The sequence below is a fragment of the Pelecanus crispus genome, chromosome 13 (assembly GCF_030463565.1).
Source record: "Pelecanus crispus isolate bPelCri1 chromosome 13, bPelCri1.pri, whole genome shotgun sequence".
Lineage (NCBI taxonomy): Eukaryota > Metazoa > Chordata > Aves > Pelecaniformes > Pelecanidae > Pelecanus > Pelecanus crispus.
In genome coordinates this window covers 4,824,315-4,849,917 of record NC_134655.1, presented here as the reverse complement: position 1 = coordinate 4,849,917, position 25,603 = coordinate 4,824,315, and the positions used below count along the sequence as shown (strand labels likewise).

Here is a 25,603-nt window from a genome sequence, read left to right as displayed (position 1 = left end):
TAGCCAGAAGAGTGATGTGAATTGTTGATGTGATGTGAATTGTTGATGTGTAGGCGGGAAGGAAACGGAGTTAGAGATATTGTAGAGAATGTCAGAAATTGGTTATAAACCTGGCAGGAAGAGACAAGTCAAGGATGGCATATTAATAGCTGACTGAAAAGGTGCTGGTGTTGACAACAGCAAAGAGAACAGGAGGAAAAGGAGGACTTAGTTAAAAACAGGACATTGGCTTCTGGCACTGTTGCATCTAAGGCAACAGTGAGACATTTTAAGAACATCTGTACAGGTCTGGTGGGACGTACAGCTGATGGCAGAGAAAAGGAAAACAATTCACTATATTGAAATGATGAATGAATAAATAGAAAAATAGAAGAGAGGAACTGTGAAAGCCAAAAGAGGGAAAAGCACTGAGGCCTAACCTTTCTACCAGAACTGATCCCCTGAGGTTTGGATACAAGATTTTAAGAAGGTATTTTTGGGGACCACAGCACAGTAGTTGGACTGGAGGTTGCCTACAATGCAAGTGGAAAGGAAGAACCTACAATAACAGTTGGAGAAACCTGGAGATGAAACCAGAAATTATGGCAAAGCATACATGTAGTCTAGTCCAAACTTTCGGGTTCTTTTGCAACAGGAAAAAATAATCAGCTATACTTATTCTAAGAGGAAGGATCCCGCAGAGAAATCTTTGGGTGTAGGTAACAAGGAGAGAAAGCCAGGAAGCATGGCTTCACAGATTGTTTTAACCTGGATGAGGCAGAACTCACTCTAGAATTAAGCAACATTTAATTCCCACCTGAATTTTGACCTCCTTTTCTGAGCTCACTAACTAGAGAACTGATTCCATGTTCCTGCATATGAATTTAGTGGTATTTGCTACTGTGTACTGTCTTGCTTGACCAAGCCTAAACACACTACAAAACCAGCAATTACAACCACTGTTAAATGGCCAACATTTTTCAAGAACTACTATAATGCAATAATCCCTCCTCCTCTTGGATGTGAGAAGATCTTTATAAAAATAACTATCTAATGATCCCAGTACTACCTCTACCAGGCTCGTTATCCACCATTAGTACACTAAGACAGTGTTTAGAATGGGTGATATCTTGGCACTGTCTGTTTGAAGGAAATATCAACATCTCATAGTACAGTTCGATTTAAACTGGTATGGTGGGCCAACCTGAAAGCCATGGATACCAAAATGGTGTCACTATGTCCTACAGTGCTTGTCAAGCCAGGTAGTAGGAAGCCACATGGAAACAGAGAGAAGTTTGAAGCAACAGCTTAACAGAATTTTGTCTCCGACAAATATGTTTGTGTAAAACACTTCTGGAAAAAAAATTAGTTTTGTTGAGTCAACACTTCCAAAGAAATTGTGTTTCATCAGCAAATCCCTGAACTGTTCCAATTAGAGCATTTAACCAGCCCAAGCAGAATTCAGTGAACATTATTAAAAAATACAAGTTGTAATTATTACAATTTAATAGCAAAGAAATGTCAACCAATCTTCAACTAATTATCACAAGAGAGGCACTTTGTACACCCAGTATTAAGTTGAGGGGATTAGTTCCAGACAAAAGTTAATCTAAGATCTCTTGCCAATGAGACATTAGTTTATGCTAGATAACAATTAGATTAAATCATCCGAAGTTCTGACCTCAGGTTACGCTGTTCAGTACATGGATGTTGGGGATCTGTCTATCTTTTCTAGCTTGTTTGGTCTGCAGTAATTCTATCAAAAACTCTTTGATTGCCCACAGATAATTTACACTACATTTACTATCATCATTTTAACTTTAGAGCAAACCTGTGGAATCTCATGTATCTCTGGGTACACCAGCCTTTAATTCAGATAGTGACTGCATTTTTGAGCAAAATCTCTCAATCTTACTCTCTCCTACTTACTGTGCTTTGCTTCACATTGCAGTGTAGTCTTGGGAGTACATAAATAGAATTTCATTTGAGTGAGCCTAGGAGACAGGCTCCACTGCATACCTGATGCACTCCAGTAGCCCTTCACTTCATGGGATCAGACTCAATTTAGTGTAAAGTGTCCACCACATCCTCAGAACCAACTGCCTCATTCTACAGATACACTCCTTTCCAACCACACCAGTTGCTAGAAATAGCTTCTGTGTGGATTTTCTTCTGAGACAGGAAAGAGGTTCTACAATGCCATTAATAGTTTTCTAATTGATCATATCATCATATTTTAATGAGCTTTAAAGAACACATGATGCATAAAAAATATATACATTATTTGACATGATCACATATCACAGGAAAAAATGAAATATAATTGGTAATATCAAGTTCTCCCAATTTACAGCAATTCTAAGCTATAAAAGCTGGCTGGGACAGTCTCTGCTGAGAAATTTGTGGAGCCTTGGAAACAATTTCTAAATTTTTTTTTTTCTTCAAATTCTTTTTGAATTTGGTGGGGAGGTGAGGACAGGACTTAGGCAGAATGAAAAAATGGAAGATTAGTATCAGCTGAAGAGCTCCAGCACATGTTGAGCAAAGTTTAAAACAAACCCTAATACTGTTATAAATTCCAAGACAAGTGAACAGGCATCAGGAGAATGTATATATGCAACAAGGACTGTGTCTGCTAGTTTATCTTTGTGAGTGTTTGAAAGTAGATGACAGTATATAAAAACAAAAAAGCCAACACTATCATAAACAAATGCAAAATGAGCTGCAGATATGAAATGGTGCAGGCCATCTACTATTTAGTGCTTCCTGAAACTCTGCAAATAGGGAAAATGCCCTCCTGGTTACTGCTGACTTATCTGCAGTGTGTTTCTTAGCAAGACAGCCATCAATACAGCATGAAATTTTCAAAAGGCATTATCCCTGCCCATAAATGATCAAACAATGTGAAAAAACAATTTTTTAAGCACAATAATTTCTTCTGACAGTCCCAAAAATTTTCTAGCTGTAGATCACTCACCTACACTGGAACTATACATACTAGAAATCCAGCCTTTCACCAGATAGAAACTAGAATCAGAATTTACATTCACTTCCTCACTTACATTATAATTTAAATACGGTTGCTTTTTCCAGTTTCCCTCTTGTGCTTCATTGTTTAATACAAAGCGCTTTTTCTACTCATCAGTTGTTCTGAAAGAGAACTGTATGTAAGACTTGTATGCAGAAGTGGGTTCAATAAGTGTAAGTTTGTGTTCAGCCTGTCTCCCTTCCCAAACAGATTGCATGCACATTTGGGTACCTCCACTATCACAGCAGACTTCCTTTTAAAATTGCCTTGTTGTACTCATTTGTTAGCTGGTATTTCAGCTGGCCAGGAGAATGGGAGCAGAGGGACAGAGATTTAGAAGTCCCACACATTCACCTAGAGAATCCAGCTGTAGGTAGGGGCTCTCATATTCTCTGTGACACTACCTGGCATTTTCTTTGCACAGCATTGTTAGATTTCATATTAAAGTCAGTATAAGTTCTAACAATGCAGTTTAGGGGAACCATATCCAAAATTCCTAGATTTGTAACTGGCCAAAAACAGTTCGGTGGGCTTCTCCTGCTACTACATTTACTCTTAAACTGTCACATGACATGTAAGCTTAACTAGATATCTTCTTGTGCACTTAAGCAGGAAGAGCCACAAACTCAGTTTAATCTTTTCATTTGACCTCTGAGAGAACCTCCAGAAAAGGTCTTAGCTAGGACCTTTCAGTGAAAGTAACACCTCTCCACTAAGCACTGGACTTCTGCAGAAATCACTGGACTGTTACCCATGGATCTTTACAAGATAGGAACTGATAAAGAGGGGAGAAATGCTGCAACATGGCCCAGGAGTTTTGCCATTGAATTACACAGAGCCAGGTTTTTCATTAACTTATCATTAGATACAAGGACCAATTCTGAACCACTGGCTAAGATGAAGGATGAGTGGACAACAGATTTCTTCTTGTGCAGGCTTCACAGTAAATTGGATCACATTAAACTTCACTGAACAGCCTTAAATGGGTACCAGTTAGCATTATAGCTTTTCAAAGTTAATGCAAGCCATTGGGACAACTAACAGAAATGAAATTTTGCTCTTGTAGGAGTTGTGCCTTACTACTCTGCTAGAACAACTACTTAAATGGCTGCTAGACAAACATTGTACTGCCCTTCCATCTAAAAAGAATCCCAATGAGCTGACTCACTTTACAGAGATTAGTCTTCTACCAAGCCCCGTCTTAAAGAGAAGGAGGTTATACTTGTGGGTTTGTTTTTTTCGTTTTGGTTTGGTTTGGTTTTTTTAAGTATCCTGCACATGCACTAGCTGTCTATAGCAGGAACAAGAACATGGAGACATCAAGGTTCTACATGCCTACATCCCATTTCTAGAAATATCATTCACTAATAAGGCAGTGGGTCTTAGGCACTTCTGACATTTTTATTGCCTAAATAAATTTTTTTTAAGTATCTGGTCAGAAACAAGTTCATCACAGCTTGATCTGAGCAGAAGTACACCCAGGGAGGAGGACAACATTTAAGGACACTGCCTATATTATTTTCATTGAGCTGTCAGCTTATTGTCATTTTTCTTGTGCTTTTTTGCTTTCTTTCTTTTAAAAAGAAAGCTTAGCTTTATTCTGATCTGGTTAATTGTGCAAAATTGACAGCCGAAACATTTTTTTAAACAAAATATGGATTCAGGGAACTGGTGGAGTCCCATCTCCCATTTGCCTGTTCTGAGCTTAAAGGTTTTGCAGCAATGGAGGAGAAGGTAGGCAGGAAGCCAAGGAATTAGCCTCAGGCTATACAGTCTTCTCCAAGAAACAAACTGTGCTGTAGGACACATAATCACACCATCCCCTCTCCCAGTTCAGCCAGTCACCTCCTTATTCTCTGGCATGGCAGGACTCCAGCAGCTGCCTGCAGATGTCCAAGAAGGCGTCAGCAGGGCTCAGTATGTCTTGATGGAAGTAGTGTTGTAAAAGGGAAAGATTACCACTTCTAGCAGACAGTTTACTCCACGGACAGGTCTCAGTAGGATGGAACACGTGTTTAAAGGACTGAAAATGCCTACCAATACAGGTCACATAAGAAACAAGCTAAAAGCCAAATGAGTTCTCAGGTCAGCAATGAAAACAGCCTAAAATCTTTGTGACATCTTAACAAAAGAGATGCCAAGAGCTCAAACTGCAAGGTCAACAGTGTTGTGGCCAGTTCAAACAATCAAGTTGAACCCCAGGAATGTAAAGAGACAGAAGAATGATGCCCATTGCTATCTAAATGTCAAAGCGTTTACAGGATATTGTGTTCCAGAACCAAACTAGGTCCATCCCTTACTGTATCTAATCTCAAAAGGTGTTGAGCAATTGGCTTCAGCTCGCATTCTAGGTTATGTTGAGAACTTCCTTCCAAAGTTCTTCTGCTTATCTGTTTAGACATGTTTTCACCCTGCCACATCATGACTTGAAAGAATTTTTATATTCCAGAGCAAATACATCATCAGTTATCAGTTAAGAATTCATGCTCAAGTCTGTCTGCAATTAGGGAAACATTTAAAAGACCATGCTGATGATCATTGCTAAATAGCAACATTTTCCTAAGTTGAGTCCTAGAAAGTGATGCCTTGAATTTACCCATAGTGTGTCACTGAAATACACAGGAAAAAAAAAAAAAAAAATCAGGATTGCTAGTGTTTAAATGAGACAATTTCTTTTGCTTTCCCCCAGAGGATGACTTCTCAATACGATTTCAGCAAGAATACCTGCTTTATTAAACAAGACACTAGTATTATTTCCCTTCTCCTTAAGCCCTTCCAAGTTAATTCTTCAAGTACCTACAATGCAGCTCTTTCCTCCTTTCATCTCCATAAGCACAATCTGTAAGATTCATTTTGATATGTGCTAAAATATTTTAGAGACCTTAAGAGAAAATATTAAGTAGATGGTGTCTGGACAAAAATTAACATTGTAATTGAAGGCAGAGTGAAGTCAGCAGCTCTGCATTACCCTAAGATAGGAAATAACCAGCTGCATTAAGATAAAAGTTATAACCCTTTCACAGAATCAAAAGTAAAGATTTTTACAGAAAACTTGCTAAACATTTGGCTGCTTCAAATGCAGACTTCAGAGAGAGGGGCTTTAGCTAAAGAAAATACTTTCTCAAAGGGAAATGCCTAGATTAGCTCAGAGTTTTGTTCCTTCACAAACAAATACCAAAGTCAAAAACACTTCCACAAATAGAAGCTATTACAGTAAGGACTGGGCAAAATCTGTACTGGAAGCCCACACGACTTTGATTTTCTTTTTTAATTGTTGTAATCTACTTAAAAAACATCCAACTTTTTTGAACTAGGACTCAGATCACATAAAGAAATGAGAGTCCACTGAAGACTCATTGCAAAGCTAGGAATTTGTAAACCCTTAGAACAGCTTTTGAAATCTTGGCCTGGGATATTTGAAATGCAGCTGGTCTTCATCATTTCTCTTGTTTCATGAGGTCATTAGATTGAGAATTACATATATTAACTTGGGGTTTATTTATATATTTTATACAAAAATTGGTAAGAGACACAAGGACTAGTTGTATCAGTGAAAACAAACTTACCCGTGCACCCTTCTCTGGAAAACATTTGCATCCAGCGCTGCAATCACGGCCCCCACATGGCCCACTGTAAGACTTCTTTCCACCCTATTAAAAAAAAGACAGAAAATTGAATGTAATAACTATTTGTCAGCTGAAGATCTTCTTTAATTAAAATGCTTCATTTCAGCACTTTTCACCTACGTTACATTTGTTGTGTGAATTTGCTGGGAAATAAGTGGCAAAATATAGTTACATTTTAACTTCTCCATAATTGGGTCATTTTTAAAATCACCAAATAGACAGAAAAAGTTGGTTTAGAAATCCTTTAAGGCCAAGTGAATTTACACAAGTTGGTGCTATTCTGCAAGGTGATGAGTGCTTTCTAGGGCTACCAAAACCCATAAAACTAGATGATGTTTTGAGGTACTCAGTACACTATTAGACTAGGATCACACTCAATAATTAGAAGTTGTCCCTCAGCCATCCTGCATACCCAAGTATGTCTACACCAGTGAGAACGAAGACAAATTTAACTTTGTGATCCGTGCACATTTTAAGAGCAAGAAGCTGTACCCCCTGAGCCAGAAGAACAGAAAAACTCCTGGATGAGAGAAGATGGCATTTTTAACAAAGAATAGATGCGCAAGGAAGACAGTAGGAAACCACCGCGGATTTGGATTTAATGTGAAAAATATATTCTGAATTTGCTGCACTAGCATTAGTTTTTTCAAAGATAATTACAATATTTATGTAAATCTGAAGTCCCTACTTCATGCACTTAATTCCCAGCTAACACAGATTGTGACAGTACCTGGAAGTCAACCACATGAGTTTAGTTGCGAGAGTTTGACCCATTCCCTCCCACACTCAACACGCTCAAAATACTGGGCTGCCAAAAGGCCTGCAATGCTACTGACAACACCATAACACTCCTGGAAAAAAGTTCAATTTAGCATTGTAATTTAGGCATTCACTGAGAACACCCCTCTCTAAGGAAACTGTCAAGTGTGCTCAGGTACAGTCCCCTAGGCTTCAGAACTCTGAATGGAATAAACATTCAAGCTCCTCATATCAAGGTGACCAAACTAAGTGCTGAAACAAGTTCAGACTGGAACTGAAAACATCCTCACTAAAAGCATTCACAGAAAATATTTTTAAAGCCTTTAAAATTTCCTGACATCTGTTGGTGAGGAACGTGAAAAATGAAAGGCAATTCATGCAAGTTTCTCATGGACTTTTGAACTTCTTTGCATCAGCTTTCTCAAAGAAAGTAACTAGTCTGACATCACTTGATAAGTTTTCTGCTACAGGTAAATAAAAAACCCTCTATACACCTTAACCTTACCCTGATTCACACTGTTTTGCTAAATTAAATACCTCTTTTTAAGGCAGCATAGAATGAACAGATATTAACAAAAAGCCTTAAATCCAACCTCCCACACTTCCCTAGCCTGAAGGGAGCATTATCTCTTGCTGCAAAATAGTCATAACAACCTTAAAGCAATTCTAAGAGGCATGAAGTATAAAAAAAACCAAGCAAACACTACTTTTGCAGACTTTTTGGCAATTCTGTTCAGGTGAGATCCCATTAGATATCGGGCTTTTGGACAACTCATTAACATCCTATGGTAGGATCTAACGTAACACTTGAGCAGAACAGAGAAAGAGCGATACATCGTTAAGAGAGGCACCACAACAAGAAACACAATGCATGCAATTCTGACCCTAAGAAGCAAGAAATAAAAGTAAGCTTAATGCAGTAAAGGTAAAAACAAACAAACAAACAAAAAAAAACCAGAGAAAGAAGAGCCAAAAAATTGTATCTAGAGGTTATACAGTAACTGTAAGAGCATGTCCAAACTCTCTGCTCAGACAAGGAATGATCAGCATGAATTTGAATCTGCAATGTACATTGGCAAGGGCTCAGTACATAAAAACTGGTCCCTGTCTTAACAAACACACTGCTGGGAGGTCATTTCTGACCACAAGTATTATTAAGACCTTAGGATCTGGGTCTAAGAAGACTTAAGAGCAAAGTGCATCAAGACACACCTTTTGCCATGATTATATGCATATTTTGCAGTGGAAATTTGGGCTCATTGCTAGCCATTGTATACCTCTATTCCCCTCACTTAACCTTACATTTACACTCTTAGCAGATAGCTTTATGCCTCCAGGGAATCAGATTATGCCTTCCCAGACATGTATTCAACCTGAAATTCTTCAAAGATTTCAACTTCCTATTTATTTTTTCTCCAGATTATTCTTTGTTCCAACAGTCATTTGCATGAGCCTTTGTGTCCTGTGGTTCTGTTATTTCTGCTTGCCTCCTAAAAGTGAGTAATGGCAAAGAAACTTTATTTCATCGCAGGTCTGGATTCCTCTAAGGTCACTGACTTGCAACAGTTGCTGTCTGGGAGGACTGAAGCTCACCGTGTCAGAAATGCCCCATCTCTGGTGGCAATCAGGTCCTTCCCAGTGGCAGAGGATGGACAAAAAGTAAGGATTCTTTCCATCCCTGTTCCATCCCCGCTGCTTGTGCCGCTCCCCACCGTGCTGTGGTTTGCAAATATGGTTCTAGTCAAAATCCCACTGAAGTCAAAAGAAATCTTCCCATTGAATTTATTGGGAGCCGGATCAAACTCTCACTAAGGTTTATTAAAAACTGAAAATATGTCCCTATTTGGTGTAAAATTGTGTTCACAATGTACTTCTAGGTTCCTTTTCACAGTGTGAGGAGTCATTTTGCTCACTTGTGAATGAAAGCATTTGGAAAGGAAGCAAACCAAAGCCAGTTGGCTCCAAACCAGGTGTTACATGTCCTAAGTATTTTATTTAGGGGAAGTAGCTGACATCAGACACTCCAAGGCTACTTAAATAGCAAACAGCCATGTACATAATATTTATGAATATAAGTCTAAAGGCTGCATGTAAGATTCTAGACCACAGTGTTCTCTTCTGAAAAGGTTTAATACATTTTCCCATTCAAATGTATGAATGCATAGGTCATGCGAACATTTATAGATTGTAATCTCAACGTGTAAGCATGGGCCCTTCATACTTGTTCTGTGTATGTATCCAGGGAAGAGATTTTTCCAACTGCTCTGAGATATATTTCAGATTGATGAATACGGCTCCTCAGAAACAAGAATTAAAGAAATCAAGAGTACTAGTTATAGCGGTAAGCACCACCATAACAGAAATGAATTAAACTATTTTAACTTCATTGGCTAGAAGTAGACCAAGGTTTTCAAAACAGAAAACATAAACATAAAATAGTAGCACTGCTAAAAAAATACATTCTCTGTAATTTAATAGCCGTAAAATAAACTGAGTAACATACATACTGATTTTAATTGAGTTAAATCAATTTCAGGCTCACGTAAGAATCACTAACATTTCAAGGTAGAAAAAACACTTTATTTAAGAAGTATTGATATGAGTGAGAAACCGTTTCTAAAAGACATTCAAAAACAAGAGTCAGTGTAAGAATAATTTCCCTCTCCTACTTCTGGTGTACCTCCATCAAGCATTTATGCACAGTTGATTCATTCAGATGGAGTGCCATTCAAATCTTTCCATTGACTTCAGCTTGTTCTGGAGCGGAGCCAGAGAGAGTAAAGAAACCTAACAGCTGTGATGCCATAAGAGGTGTCCCACACTCATGTTCATTCCAGCTTCTCTAGAGCAACACACAGGACCACAGAATAGCTGCAAATTATCTTGAAGGCCTTGCCTGCAAATGCAAAGAAAATTGTACCTGCAGCACAGGCTGGAATAAACAAACACAGGACTTCAGTGGAAGATTTCCAAGAAGCACAGCTCAGATGCAGGAGCTGGGGCCCAATTTTGCCTCAAAACTTCTGCTCTGTATCAAAGGGTCAACTGCAGAAGACTTGAAATCTATTGGCTGAAGACAATGATTTCAATCACCTAGGAGGGTGAACCCACAAGCCAGCAGAGGAACGTGATGAGGACACGTTTTGGTAAAGGACAGCAGAAAGGTTAAAAACATCATCTTTAACATGAGGAAGTTCAAGTAGCAGTGGTGGTAATGGGAAAATAAACTGGAAACTTTTAGAAAAGCATGGATTCTAAGGAATGCCAGCATGCAAAATTGGAGGATGTAAAGTACACCGAAAAAAGAGCATGCCCGTGATAAAAGAGGAAAAAAAGATGATGACGAAAACCAGTTGATGGTGATAAAACAGAAAGTGAAAGAATCTCAGACTTGCATAAAGAGATATGGCAGGGATGATTTTTTTTTTTCCCCAGGACTTATTCCCAGTAACTTCCCAACTCCAGTTAAGGACTGCTCCAGTCTAGAGCAAAATCCTAACAAGAAACTTCATAATCACAAGCTGTAAATAAAGCATAATGAAAACTTCTGGAATCTTCAGATAAACATCTTTCATATAGTTCAGGATCCTATTATCTGCTGATGACTAATAAGGAAATTATATTTACAGTACCAGACATTCAGACACCCCTGTAAAATTTCACAGCGAAAAAACTAGTGAAACTTAATATCTCTGTTTAATTCATAAGCTACGTAAGGCTGCTGTGTTAACCTTACTTTTTTTAGCCTTCATGGCTTTTAGGAATTAAATTCATTATAGCATTTGCTTTGTCTATTATTCTTTTAGTAGTTGTATTACAGAATTTAGAGCCCAGTTCTGAAAACGCTTATCCACATGTTCAACTTCTCCCTCTGAAATCAGCGGATTCTACTTTCCTGTGCATGTGCTAATACACAGTTGCCTTGCTGACATGAAAACACTTCTTCAAGGCTAAAAACCCTTGAAAAAGATAAACCAGGAACCATAGCAATTGCTGCACTCAGAAATGGCAGTGTGACCCATCAAAGACAGCATAACATGATGCAGCAAATGGATTCAGTAATTCTTCCTAACATGAGGTGTCACAGAGCAGAAATAAACTGACAGTCTTGCCAGTTAGATTGTATGAAACCAGTTGCTGGATTTGTTTGGCAGTGAAATATTGAACAGGTGAGAATAAAATTAATCATGTCAGCAAAACATCAGATAAAATGAAAATACATTTTTCCCATAAAGAAGATCAAGTGCCAGAACTCGTTTCAACTTTTTTCTTAGTGAGTTCCCCAAACCTTGACTTGCCCTGTCTGCTGAGGTTTTTTTAATAGTCTTAAGAGCTAGATCAAGCCTAGGAACTAATAATAGGATTTTTTTTTTTTTCCAAACTGGGGGCTGGGTAATCAATGGGAAGCAGCAGATGAAGAGAAAGTCCTGAGGAACTACCAAAGAGAAAGATGATACAAGCCTCTGAGCAAACTGCCTCACCTGACATTCCCAAGAACTCATCTTTTTCAGGCCACATCATCATACTGCCTCACAGCTGTACACCCATCCAAGAGAAAAAGTGACTACAGAGATATTAATAACATGGCACTAGCACGAGTAGAATTTTAGCTGGAATACAGTGCACAGTTTTTGTCACTTACTTTCAAGAATGATGAACTCTGCACAGGCACAGAGCTTGAAAATCCCTCTGATTATAAATGTGTGATTTAAGAGCCTTCCTGCTACAGAGCATGATTCATTTGGGCCAGCAAAATGAAGACTTGGAGGTGATGCAATGGTCACCTATACATTTGTCAGAAAGGTAAACGCCAGAGAAGCGAACAAACTTTATTTAAACTATGTTCTGGATACCACCCTGCTGCTTTGGAGCATTTTACACCTCTGGCTGTCAGTAACTGAGAAGGTACGTCAACCGGAAGATCTCTGTGCGGTTAGAGTGCATAAACCAGCACTATGGGTGACTGCCAGGGACGGAACACTGGGTTGTCTAATACTAACTAGTTAGAGGAAAGGACAATGCTGGCACAAGAGCAAGTATGTATAAGCTTCAATAAATACATGCAGGAGAAATTAAGTTTTTAATCAGAGGGCAACATCCTTCCAGTTAAAAAGGCAACAGACTGAACAATTTTGATGAACTGGTAATCTCTTTTAATGGAGATTGACACGACAGAGTGGCCAGTCACAACATGAGACAGGACTCAGTGACTGAAATTTTTCCTTTGTTGCTAAAGCATTTCATGCCAAAGCATCGCCTTCCCATCCAGTCCGGTTCCAGCCATTAGCACCAAAAGCGTCTAGAAGGCAAAGCAGTGAAAAAAAAATTGACCTCATGAAATAAAAGTTGGTGGAAACTGTCCTCAAGGTCTCCACTTTCTACACCTACAAATTTCTCCTACAATTTGCTGCATTAAAATCTGCTGTAAAATTGTGACAAGCCTGGAAAAGCATTTTTTCATCGACTCTAACAGGATTAGAGAGTAAAAAACACACAATCAAAAGTAAGAATCTGTAGAGTTTAAATACTAACTCATAAACCACATGTAAAGCCAGACTTTAAGCCCTTCTCTCATTCTAAGTACCACCTTATTCTCCTTACAGTCCCACAGAAATGACTGGCCTCCAAACACTACAGCAGTAGGAATGTCACATACTGGTTATTTGATGTTAACAGATTTGAATCTGGCTCTGAACAGCTCCGTCTTCTCATATTTTTCACTTTTGTTGATAGGATTACACAAAGCTGCAGATACTTTTTTCTGAATAGTCTATCAGTCAATGAACATGTAGTTAAAACCAGACAGTTTATTTACAGCTTCCATGAGCAAGGACACAACACAAAGACACAAGCTTATCTTTTACTGCACAAAAGGTCTTTCAAATGGAGCTATTAAAAGTGAATTTGTAGCTAAGATACTAATTCATTTTAGGGTTCACCGACTTCTTCGTTAACCAATGTCCTCAAATATTTTCATGCATTTCATAGAGCTGGCAAACATCTTAACTGGCAGCTGAGACTCAATGATAGTTACTAACAGAAACCCTCCTCCAATTCAAGTGACACATGAGGTTACAAAACTTGGAGGAAATCCTGGCCTAGAGAAACTAGTGGTAAATTCCGATTGAAGCAAATTCCATCCCATACCCACTCCCGGCTTTCATTCCTGCCAGTGAGACAGAAGTATTGTCGCATTGAAAAATAGATTTAAAACAAAACAAAATAAATGTTAAAGGTCAATTCTTCCACTTTATACACACAGCAAAAATGAACTGATGCCTTTCAAACTATAGAAGGGTTGCCCGACTCATTTTTTGAGGAAACACGCATTTCTTATTTGTTGGATGAAATTTAGAGATAAGAGTTTGCAGACTTTTTATTCACTGAAGTAATTTTTCACTCATACTAATAATGTCATCAATTCCTGTGAAGGGAAACATGCTCCCAGTAAAGTATTTCCAGACTACAAATACGCCTGCGATGGCTTCCAAGTATATTATTTATTATATTTGGGCATACAACTGGCCACAGACCTCATTACACATATCAGTAGGTTAGAAAACTCATAAACAAAGAACAGGTGATTACCTGGCCTGAAAACACGAGCAATAAAATTCCAAATAGCTCCATGCGGTTTAGAAATGAAAAGCTTTATCTTTGCAGCTACACAGAAGGAATGTTTCTTTTGTCATGTCTGCCCAGCTCTCTGTTACTGGCTGGGAAGTGATCAGCATCAGCCTGCCCACGCTTCAACCTGGCCTCCCCAGCCTGCAAGGCCTGGCAGCGCTCAGACTTGTAAGCATCGCGCAGTTGTTCCAGCAGCCACCCCGGTGGCCAGTGCACTGGACCAGCCACTTCATATTTGAGCAATAAGCATCAATCAATTTTGAAATACTCAGTATTACGACAAGTATTATAAAACACTGTACACTACCCTAATTTCTTTAAAGACTTTATCCACTCCAAGAACGTTTCCTCATCTTTAGGATCCTGTCAGAGATCCTTGTACTTCTAAAGCAACAACTTCATAGCCAGATCCTATTAGACCATTTATAACCTTTAGTACATAAAAATACTAATTTGTGTAAGAGCTTCTGTTATTTTTGTTTCTTCTGCTTGTTGAAATTCACAACTTATTTCTTAATAGGTTAAATTTAGTCAAGCATAAAGAATGTGTATGTGGCTGTAGGCACTACTCACATGCAGCCATTAAACCAAACTACTGGTAGGCGTGTGCTCCTCTGTTAGAGGCCATGCTCTCGCTGGATGGGAATGCCGATGTGCCCAGGGAAAAAGGTTTTCATTCCCTGCATCCTGTCGAGTGGGAGGAAGTTCTCTGCATTAACTTCACAATATGCCAGTGCTTAGGCAGCAGAGGGATATGCATGAGATCCATTATCATGCAAATGTGGCAGAGCTAACAATAGGGAACAGTAGAATTATTGCACCTTGTTGTAGGGAAAAGTGCTTGCAGAGAACCCACAGTGTCACCTCAGGGAAAAAGAAATGCACGGTCAGTCTGTTTTAATTAAAAAAGAAACTGCCATTGGTAGTGTTTATGCATCCCCAAATAGGTCCATTTGTATGGAAAGAAACAACCTGAAACTTACATAAAAGGGAATTTTAAGACCACATTCGCGTATTGTTGCAGCACGTAACACTGAAAAACACTAAGGATATTGGCAAAGAATCTTCTTTCTTCATATTACTTTCTATCAAAGCTGGGTATATGCCAAAGGAAGAAGAAAAAACATTGCCCTAGTTCTGCAGCCACACCGAGCTATAAGCTATAGAACCTAAAGCAGTGATTCCAAAATCAGAGATAACTGTGTTATTTATACCTTTTAGCACAACTATTTACCAAGTTCGTACCTGCCCAACAGCTTTATACACCTCACACAACTCTACCACAACCCTCTGGCTAAATCCAACACACATTGCCAACTAGTGCAGATATTTATTGTACTGAAGTTGCTGAACAGATTAATATTTAGGATGCTAAACCCCATGCTAGCAGATAGTTGGATATCATAAAAAGTATCGATGATGTAGTTGTAGGAGGTGGGCCTTATGATCAATACGTGTTGTGCAGTGTATGCATATGAACCAACCCAAGCCTTTATAAACACAAGCAAATCAACTAAAAGTTGGTCTTAAAAAACCAGAATAACTCATGACAGACAATGCGCACCCTTTCATCAACCAACCTGCTTTTAGACAGCTTCTCACTTCATCCTTAAATGTCCTTGTGATACATATAAGATTTCACACAACCTTAAAGATATGCATACAGCTTGGAAACAAATTTTCAAGAACAGCTGCATTCATTCATTGACTGAAAGGACAACATGATTCCAGCTACCCTTCTACTTCTGACAGTACCTTGCAACAAGCTGCATAATAGATGAAACATGATTTTCTTTTTTCAAAACCCCTCATTAGTTTGTTTTTTTTTCTCCAAACAGCTGAAGTTTCCAGTGCTGTAGCCAGTTTTCAAGTCCAATTACAGATATCTCAACATGGATCTTTTAAAGCCATCTTTAAAACGGTCTCATCTTTTCTAACTGGTTGCCAAAATGGGAGCACAAACTTCAACAACCGTAAAACATTTGCAAGCAACATGTTTCACTTTCAAAAAGAAATCACAGACAATTATAATCCTGTAGAAGACTCTTCTGCAAATTCACTATGGAACTAACCTTTCCTCTGTCAAACGTAATCTGGACATTTTCCTTCTTTAAAGGGGGGGAAAAAATCTTTCATTCAGTATGTTTTGTAAGGGCACTGCTTTCCAACAACTGAGATTTTCAAGCCTGCTTTTCTATGCTCAACATCTACAAGTTCTGTTGCATGAGAAGTCACTCATTAAAGACATTTTTTCTAAATGGTATAAAATAAAGCTTTGGTTTTGAATACAAAAGCTTTTCATTCAACTGCAACAGAAATCAGGAAAATAACAACTTGAGTAACTTATCCATTTCAACTAAAATGCTTATCCAGAGGTTTATATAACTGAGGTGAATACAACAACTCCTTATATATAATTTTATTACCTTTCTACAGTCTTGCATTCATTCCAGATACAGCTGGGCCAGCGGACAAGCACCGGCCCTGAAAGTGACTCAGCTCCTTCATCTTGTAAACAGGGCTAACAATTAAAATACTAGACAAGGAAAATCTTCACCAAAATTCAATGGAATGCTCGTAGTACTTATCAGCAAAACATGTCCCAGAAGGTAAACTGGAATGTGTCCATTGTGAGTCATCCTCCAATTTTATAGACAATACAGACCACCAACTTTGAAAATATAGCAGCAATTTATTATTTGCATCTTATTTTCAAATGCATCCTTCCTCAAAGCCATCTGTTAAAAAACATTTTTTTAAAATGAAAGTTCCAGAACTGACAATCAAACAGTAAAACCCAAGGAAAACATTGGTAGAAACTGGCTGCGCTTTTAGTGATGCTCTTGGCAAAATGCTGGTGGATTAAGAAGTGAGGGAGGGAGCTGCATCTGACCTTCCACTCCAAAGCTAACTGCAAATCTCTCTCTGCATCTTTTGGATTTGAGTCGGGGTGGGGGGGGAATCTCTGATGTAACTGCTTACTCCGATGGAGTTAGACCAGGGGTCACACATAGCCTTATGTCTGGGAGACAGCTGGCATAAGGATGCTTGATTTATCTCCTGGGGAGACCATGAAGAGTGAGATGAGCACAAGGAAATGCACAGCTATGAACACCAGTGCAGCCTCTTAACACAAGTGGCTTTTGAGCCATTTCTGCACTCAGACAATTTGGTCTGCAGGCTCAGCTGACTCAGCCAGCATCAAAACACTGCCTAAACCAGAGATGGACATTGTAAAGTGGGAGCTACAGCCAGTTAACCATCCCTGCACTTGAATAAACAACATTTGCGCTGATTCTAGACAGGTTCCTTTTCCTTTGCTATTCTGTTTGCATCCTTCAAGGTATTGTCAAAGAAGTACAACTTGTGTAACCATCCCTCCTGAGGGCATCGCCTTTGCAAAAGAAGACTGTTGGTTTCAATTATTTTCATGCCAGTTTCTTCCATTAAATTCTCTCCTAAACAAAGTAAATCAACTAGTAGCAAAAGAAATGGCCAAAATTCCCCTAGTTCTGCTTTGTGTCAACTTTGCGCACATGCAGTACACATATCAGCAGTATTCTGAATCTCTTTATTAACTATTACTTTATTTTCCTAATGAAAACATGATCTTCCCAAAAGCAAGGCTTCACATTGCTATACACTGTTAAACATACCTTTAGTGAAAAAACACTGAAAGACTCAATTCCACAACGCACTAAGATCCATACTTAATTCTGATGACTTCAATGAGACCAAAGAACACAGCTGAATGCCTTGCTAAACAGAAATCAGCTTAGGCACATGCTGGCTTTGCTCAGTGAAGGCCTCAGAAACGGCCCTCAGGACATCTACCTAAGCATAGAGTGACCCTGCGAAAAAAATAAGAGTATGCATTACCTCTCTTCTTGCATAAAAGATGAGCCTCCTGGATTTGCCTCAGCTCCCACGAAGGTTGCCCTCTGACCAAAGCAGTACAACTGCCTGCCCTTCCCTGCTAGGGATGACTCGGAACATGATATGGAAAGAAAAAACAAATCGCACTATTCCCTCTTCAGGAATAACCAACTTGAGAAAGATGAAAATACCTTTACTAGCATACCAGAAGCAGTGTTACTGCAAAACAGAGGGAAGCGTGCGAAACTCACTCTTTTATCTGACACTTTTATTTAAAATAAATACGCCATGTAGCTTTTAGCTGGAATGTGAAACACTTTTTTTGTCATTAGCCCAAAGGACAAAATAAACTGTTTGGAATATTCCAGATTCTTTCCTTGTCAGGATCAGGGAAAGGTTGCCCTCAGCACTGAATACCCAAGTATGCCCATTTCCATAGACATTGAAAATACCTAGACAGCTACTTTTCTCCACAGCAAAGTGACAAAAATAATCCTGGATTTAGCCATAGCCATTTTTATGCCACTAGCATTTCCAGAACGCATATACAGAAAACCTCCTCTATCCCTCCCCATGATACGGTGCATGATAAAAATGCCTACTACAACCACCACATTCTTTTGACAAATTATTTTTATTACACAAAAATCCATGTTTTGGGGAGGGAATGCAAGCACTCTTTTTAATAACTGCAGTAGGGATTCCAAATTTGCACTAAATAGTTTCACACAACGCCTTGCACTCAAATTCCTTGTCCCATTATCAACAGACGCTGATTAAGAAACTCTGATGTCCCATCCTTAATTACCAGAGGACTACTACAGTTTTGAAAATGAAAACGAGTGATTAAGAACTGGGTTTACTTTAAAAAAAAAGTTCCTGTAGCAAGTAATCACTGTTGCTGGGAGTCTGTCATAAATAATGGCAATAATACACAGATGAGTTGGGCATTTCCATTTCATACATAAGCAATTAGCTCCACCTGTATCCCAAATAAATGGTTATGGCTGTGGCATTTGTCTGTTCAGGTTACTAATATACCTAGCGCAGATTAAATTTCTAAAATAGGATGGCACATGTCAGCTGCAGACAGGGTGGAACCAACTAAGAACCACTCCCATGTGCAGAAATGGTTTAGTTAGCAAAGTATTATGGCCCACAGGCATAAAATTTACCCAGCTTTTCCAGTTCACTTACAATATCTAGATGAAGGTCACTCGTTCTTCTTTTTGGGATGGGACAGATAAACAACTCAGCCAGCTCATTTGCTCTCACTTAACCTTTCATCCTATTTTTAAAATAGAAGATCTACATCACAGGTTACAAAAGGACCATAATGCCCAAACAGCTGGAAGTCTATATAATTATATTCTATCTAAATAAAAACATATGCAGCCATCTCCTGGAACTGTCAGGAGACTACCTGTTACAGTACCAAGATGATTAACTCTTTAACCTCTATCTCTACAGCTTCACTGGTTTGCTTTCTTTCCCCATTTAGTCATTTATTCTCTATTCACCTTGTACTCTGTGGTCCTGCAAATATGAGCTGGCTTGTACCTGGATACCTCCTCACTAATATCCCTGGAGCCTTTGTCACAGACTGAAGCAAGAATAGACTAAAGCCATTGCAAACAGCACAGTGAGGCATCCCACTGTGTCATGTTCATCAAGTCTTCCAGTAAAGACCTACTACATCAATCCTGGAAAGTACCAAGCACATTGCGTGTTCTTGGTTAATGAAATCACAAAAGAAATTAGGGAAGCAGTTTGTGCTCCACCCACAAAATCTTCAAAGAGTAGCATCATTGAGAAATTACTCTCCTTTCGGGGAAAAAGATGTCTGCTACTCTTATGTTTGCTTTGGACACTGCACAATGGGTCCTTGTTGTTAACTAACCTTTGGGCACCATAGTAGTAAGCATAATTTTTAAAAATTGGGGTTTTTTTAAGTAAACATCTTTGGAGCTGTTCCTCTATCCTCTATGCTATTTCTAGTACACCATATCTATTTTCAGGGAGTGGACTTCTCAAGTCAGAACATGTTTTTCTCTCAGGAACATACAACTGTTAACTCCTGGCTGCTAACTACTTTGCAATCTTGATTGTTCACGTACCCTTTATCAGAAAGGTAAGATGCCACCAGGTCAGCTGTACCATCTACAAACGTATTGTGCTAGCATAAATGTCAGTGAAAAATCAGTTCCTTTACGTTAAAATGAAAAATAATGAATCATGCATATAGTACTTTCTTAAAATTGTATATACTCCTGCATGCACCTTAAGCTGAGCAAACAAATTAAAAATAATAAGAGTGAAATCAAACATGTTGTTCTTCTGTAGCCCTACAACTCTGCAAAAGAAAAGTTTCATAAAAGGCCCATCCAAGCAGCAAATGCAGTCTAAATGCCCTTTCAAGTCCAAAGGCTTTCCATTTAGTCCCTAACAGAGGATGAATCAGTTGGCAATTAAGAATCTTCCAATACTATAAAAATATCCGAAATACAAAGAGTAAGCAACAGGTGGAAAATCAGGAAAAATAAATTATGTTAAAAAAACCACGAATATGCATCTGAGATATTATATCACCATGCAAGCAGGTCTACATAACTAAACATGGATTTATTACAGTAATTCCCTTTTCTAGCCCCAGTTGCAGACAGTAAAGTGACTTTGATGAGTCCTTCTATCATACTGATGATAATAACCATATGTTTCTAAACACAGCTAAGCACAGATAAGCACATTTATCTCAAAGTCCTCTACACACACAGTGGTGGTCCTGCAAAGCATTTTTCAAACAAGCCATCTCTGGTAGGAGACAGGGAGGGCAACAACTTTATCTACTGGAAATACTACATTTCAGACATTTTTTTCATTCCATATGTAACAAAGGTTAGGAAAAAAAAAATCCTGAAAAATTAGTACTTTCAGGATAAAATAAAATGGATGTTTTCAACATTGGAAAAAGAATTCTGGGCAGTACTTTTCGTACTCTGCAGCAAGCCCCAGGAGTTTGGGTTTCAGCAGCGTGTGAAACCAAGAGCCTGGAGGCCTACGCTGCTGAGCAGCTGGGAAGGCAAAAAGCAGCCAGAGACCAGGCAGGTTTTCTGTAGAGAAAACTTCCTTCCCAGCTTCCATCTACATCAACAGATTCCTTGTGGCCTTTCAAGTTTTACCTGAGCAGCATTAACCTGTGAAAAGGAGCTTTTTCAAACCCATGGGGGCAAATAAAACAACTGTCCATCAGCTGGAAATGAGCAAAAGCAAGTAACATCCCAAAGTGCAGATAAAAATGGCAAGGCTGAAGGGGTGCAAGAAAGAGATGGAACGGCTCCAGAACAGGCAGTGAAGAATAACAAGGGGCTGGAGGACACAAAGCTGGGAATTCAAGACTTTTAAACAACAGAAACAAATTCCTTTTCAAATTCTACCCACTCAGTGGAAACAGATCTATGGCCAAGTCTACTTCTTCCCTATCCCCCAGCAGAGTACTTCTGGGTTGCTTTGAGAGAGTCACAGCTCCTGCTGCCTTCTCGGTTCCCCTCTTCTAGCTTTGCTTTCCTATGGCAGCTCTGTGGGGACCTGATCCTGGGCCTCGGAAATTCAAAGAAGGGGGCGAGCCAAATTTGCAGAGGAACCTCTAAATGAAAGTACGGTTTTCTGCACTTCTTTCTGCTCTGTAGAGCAGCAATGGCATAGCCCCTGGAAAAGGTTCCTGGACCCTGTCTTTGAGCGTGGTTGGACATGTGTGCAGAATGAACATAGCACCACAGTCCACAATTTAAGACGATCACGCAAAACTTTGAGGATTGTGATGTATCTAATGAATCCAAGACATTAAATCAACCAGCAATTTTCTTACTGCAGAATAACTCCACTTTCATCGTACTTACATACAGCACATACAGTGCACAACAGGATGTTTTTAGTATTACAGTATTTGGTTAGTTCAGACTGATTTTCTGGGCTGCCCTTCTCATTTCACTGAGGCTTTGGCTTTGCAAGAGAAGGCAAGCAAACTGCCCTTTCATGGTAAAACAACCCTTCAGAGTAATTCAGGCAGTCAAGCCCTTTCCTGCAGGGCAGAAGTGATTTGCTTAAGGATTCCTCTCCTGCCTACCCAGCAAGTACACTACTACACAGTTAAGCCAGATGTAAATTAGACAGTAACTTGAGAAACCAAAAAAGGATGCGTTCCACGTGTTGGAGAAGACCATGGCTATCGTGCTAACTACTCTTCCTAGTGACACTGATAAAAGAGAAGTGAGGAAGGGAGAAAATATAAACTGAGGTAAACAACTATAAAATGTCAAAGGAAATTTAAGTAGTTCCATTGTGTACCCATATATTTAATTTACCGTTTGGCCTATTTAATTTCAAGTAACACTTCTAAACAGAGCGGATGTCTATTCATCAACTGTGGATGTTGCAAACTTCTGCCAAGACAAAATGTACAATCTCCGTTACGGATAATCTTACCTGTCTGGAACAGGAAAAGACAAAATGCCTTTATAACATTTATCTAGATTAAACAGATCAGAGGAGGTATAGCTTGATGCAGTATTTTGACAGGATGAGAGTATGTTTGCTGAGGAATAGGTACTGATTAAATCTGAGACAATGTGTGCCACAAACATTTCTACTGAGGAAACCAAAAAAGGACAAAACGTAGAGCTGGCAGAGTAAATGTATCATTTTATTTACAAATATCCTATTTTTTAGTGTGTATCTAGGTTACTAAGTAGACTATTAGCTTTAGAACGATATATTACAATGCACAAAAACAAATGTCACAGTACTGGATAAGGGAAGGAAAAACTGAGACAAAAGGAAACTATTTTTGGCAACAGCTAAGAAAAATATGAAAGGATACTCTTCTGAGACATCATTATCAAAACTCCGCAAATTGAAAACAATGCGAAGGATTAATCTTTTAATTTTCTTTTTTGTCTATATATGTAACATGTATTTTTTAGAATTTTTGTTTCCTGTATTATTTTGGGGGGGGTGGAAAACAAGGCTTTTGTCTTCAGACTGTCTTACAGACAGGAAAAGACATATAGTGAACATACACAACATCAACTTTCAGATGTCTAGTTTGTCACAGAACCTGTATGAAATTTGAAGAAATATCTTCTTCAGTCTTTACTAAACCATGCAAAGGAAAATCTGTCATCAGAAAGACTAAAACTATCTACAAAATTAGATTGTGGAATCTGATGCAATTTAGAACTGAAATGCCTACTTAATATAATCTCCAGAACTCTTTTTTGCCAAAGGCATAGATCTTTATCGATAGGTGTGTGCCCTTGCAAGCAACTGTTTGAAATGGTGACTTGTTAAAATGCTTAACCCTCTAATCCCCATATACCTACTGGATACAGTACTGTCTAACTAAAGACATACTGCCTGGACTTCTCGTATAGGTGGATGACAAAAACTGGCTCAGGAAGTAAAAGCAGCTAAAATGAAGTCTCAACCAATTAACACAAAGAAATGGGCAAGGCTAAACAATTATTCAATTCTGGAAGTCCAAGAAAGTAAGTGTGTTTACAGAAGTTAGTTTGCAAAATAAGAAAGTTATCCTGTAAGAACACATTCATTCTGTTTAAGGCATTACCTTGCCCTGTCTTCCCTGAAACCCACTAGAGCTAATAATGCACAGATGTCACCTAAACAGGGAAAACCAATACGGTGGTGATAAAAAAAAAAATCACAAAATTTCACTGAAATCAACATCTTATGACCTGCTTCTATAAATCCTCTCCCTCAAGCAGTCCCTCAGGATTGGCTGCATTATTGTGGAGAGTTAGAATTGCTCAAACATAGAGGACTTGGAGGGTATGGCTTTTCATTTAAGAAGCAGTTGCCACCATATTCAAAATAAGTTCTGCTAAAAGAAAAAAAAAAAAAAGATTAAAAAGAGAGTGTTAATGCTCAGAATGGACACTGTCATAGTGTACTATCTTACAGAATCAGTACTACCAAAAAATTCATGTTAAGCTTTCAAAATGTCCTAAATTGTTCTTAATTTGAGTGCATTTATTTGTTCTTAGCTGTCAGGCACAGCGTGACAATGGATGATCTATACTACACACACAAAACCTAACAATGAGACTGAGAGGTGCTGTATATGCAGTGTAGAAAGCACACTACTAGAATGTTCTTGGTAATTTAATATCCAACCTTGAACATTATCACTCAGAACAGGAAACCTAACAACTCATGAAAAAGTGTAGAAGGAATGAAGATTAGTGCTATGAGCAAAAAATTTACTGTCTAGTTGTGCAACATGCTAGCTAAGCACAGATGTCTCTTCTGAGAAATTAACACCCACACTATTCCAAACAACTTTTTTCAAGGACTTTGCCAACTTAAGAAGCGGGTTTTTTATTTTTTTGGCTACAAGCATCATAACAACATCACAAATATAAGTAGAAAGTCTAATGGAAGAATAAACAAATTTTCTCTATCTTGGTTACTAATTTCTCCTATGTGTTTTTGTACAGCTTGCCTCATCCCACATTCTTTTAGTGCAAAACTTTCGGACATAAAAATGAAATAGACTACAGAATTTAAACTAGAAAGTGAGATAATAAAAAAAAAGCAGCAGGTGACCACAGACATAAAAGGACCAAACATTCATTTGCATGCTATTTCAAGTTGTACTGTTTTAAGAAAAGACTACTCCACTTTTTCCTTAATTGGTAAACTCAATTGTAACTTTTACACTGGCTCCGGTTGAAAAATACCATGGTTTGTGACATGAAACAACAGATGTTCTTAAAATAACAGACTCGGATATTTCCAACTGATATCACTCGGGAATGCCAAGCAGAGAAAGGAGCTGTTTCTGTTGACACTGGGCCCACCAGGGACTAGCCCTACAAAGTGCTGAGCAACCTGCAGAGATTCAGTGAGACGCGAGCACGCTCAGCAACTCAAGGACTGTCTCAGAATCAACAGAAAATGTGCCTAACACAATACAGTTGAAAAATCACCATGCTTTACTAAGTGCCAAATTGATACGCACCTGTATCACTGCCCCAACAGCCCAAGGCTGTCATTCCCAGCACTGAACTGGAACGGGGCAGCACTGCCAGATTTAAGCAGATTCATTCAGAGTGATGCTACATTTCTTTTCCCAGCAGGACGTTTTACTGGCTTGGTGCTGGCACCCTGTCTTCATGCCCTGCCACCCCATCTCTAAACTCTCTCTCTGCTGGACTGCCAGGGAATGTGGCACAAAGACTCGTGAGTGGAACCACAGGAGTCAGTCTGGGCCCAAGCAAAGTCCATTTGAGCTCTGGCTCAAAGCTGGCTGTACGAGACCAACCTGGCCTCAGCCAGAATGAAGCTCTCAGCTCAAGGGTCAGATACGCATTTTCAAGTGCTACAAAATCAGAAGGACTTCTGCAATCATCTTGTAGCATCTCCCAATTTAATTCCTGTTTGAACCGCAATGTAGCTTTTAGGAAATCACCCAGTCTTGATTTGAATATCTAAACATGAAAGTTCTATGACAGGACTAGATGCAAAGTGTTTATCAAAATGTTTACAATTTCCTGTAGAAAAGGTCAACAAAAATTGGTCCATTGCCTCAAACTCCTCGAGTTCACTGAATCAGCATTTTTTGGCAGAAAAACTATTCCATCTAAATTTTTAAACACAGTTGTATTAGACAGCATGTTGATACGTATTGAGA

At 38.8% G+C, this 25,603-nt stretch overlaps 1 protein-coding gene across 1 annotated transcript in view; it reads right to left on the bottom strand.

The window, feature by feature from the left end:
- The window catches only part of COL4A6 (collagen type IV alpha 6 chain), a 138,333-nt gene that overhangs the window by 81,918 nt on the left and 30,812 nt on the right, over positions 1–25,603 (bottom strand). The window contains exon 3 of the mRNA XM_075720777.1: positions 6,574–6,657. Within this exon, the coding sequence (XP_075576892.1) occupies positions 6,574–6,657 (84 nt within the window). The remainder of the gene's footprint in view (positions 1–6,573; positions 6,658–25,603) is intronic.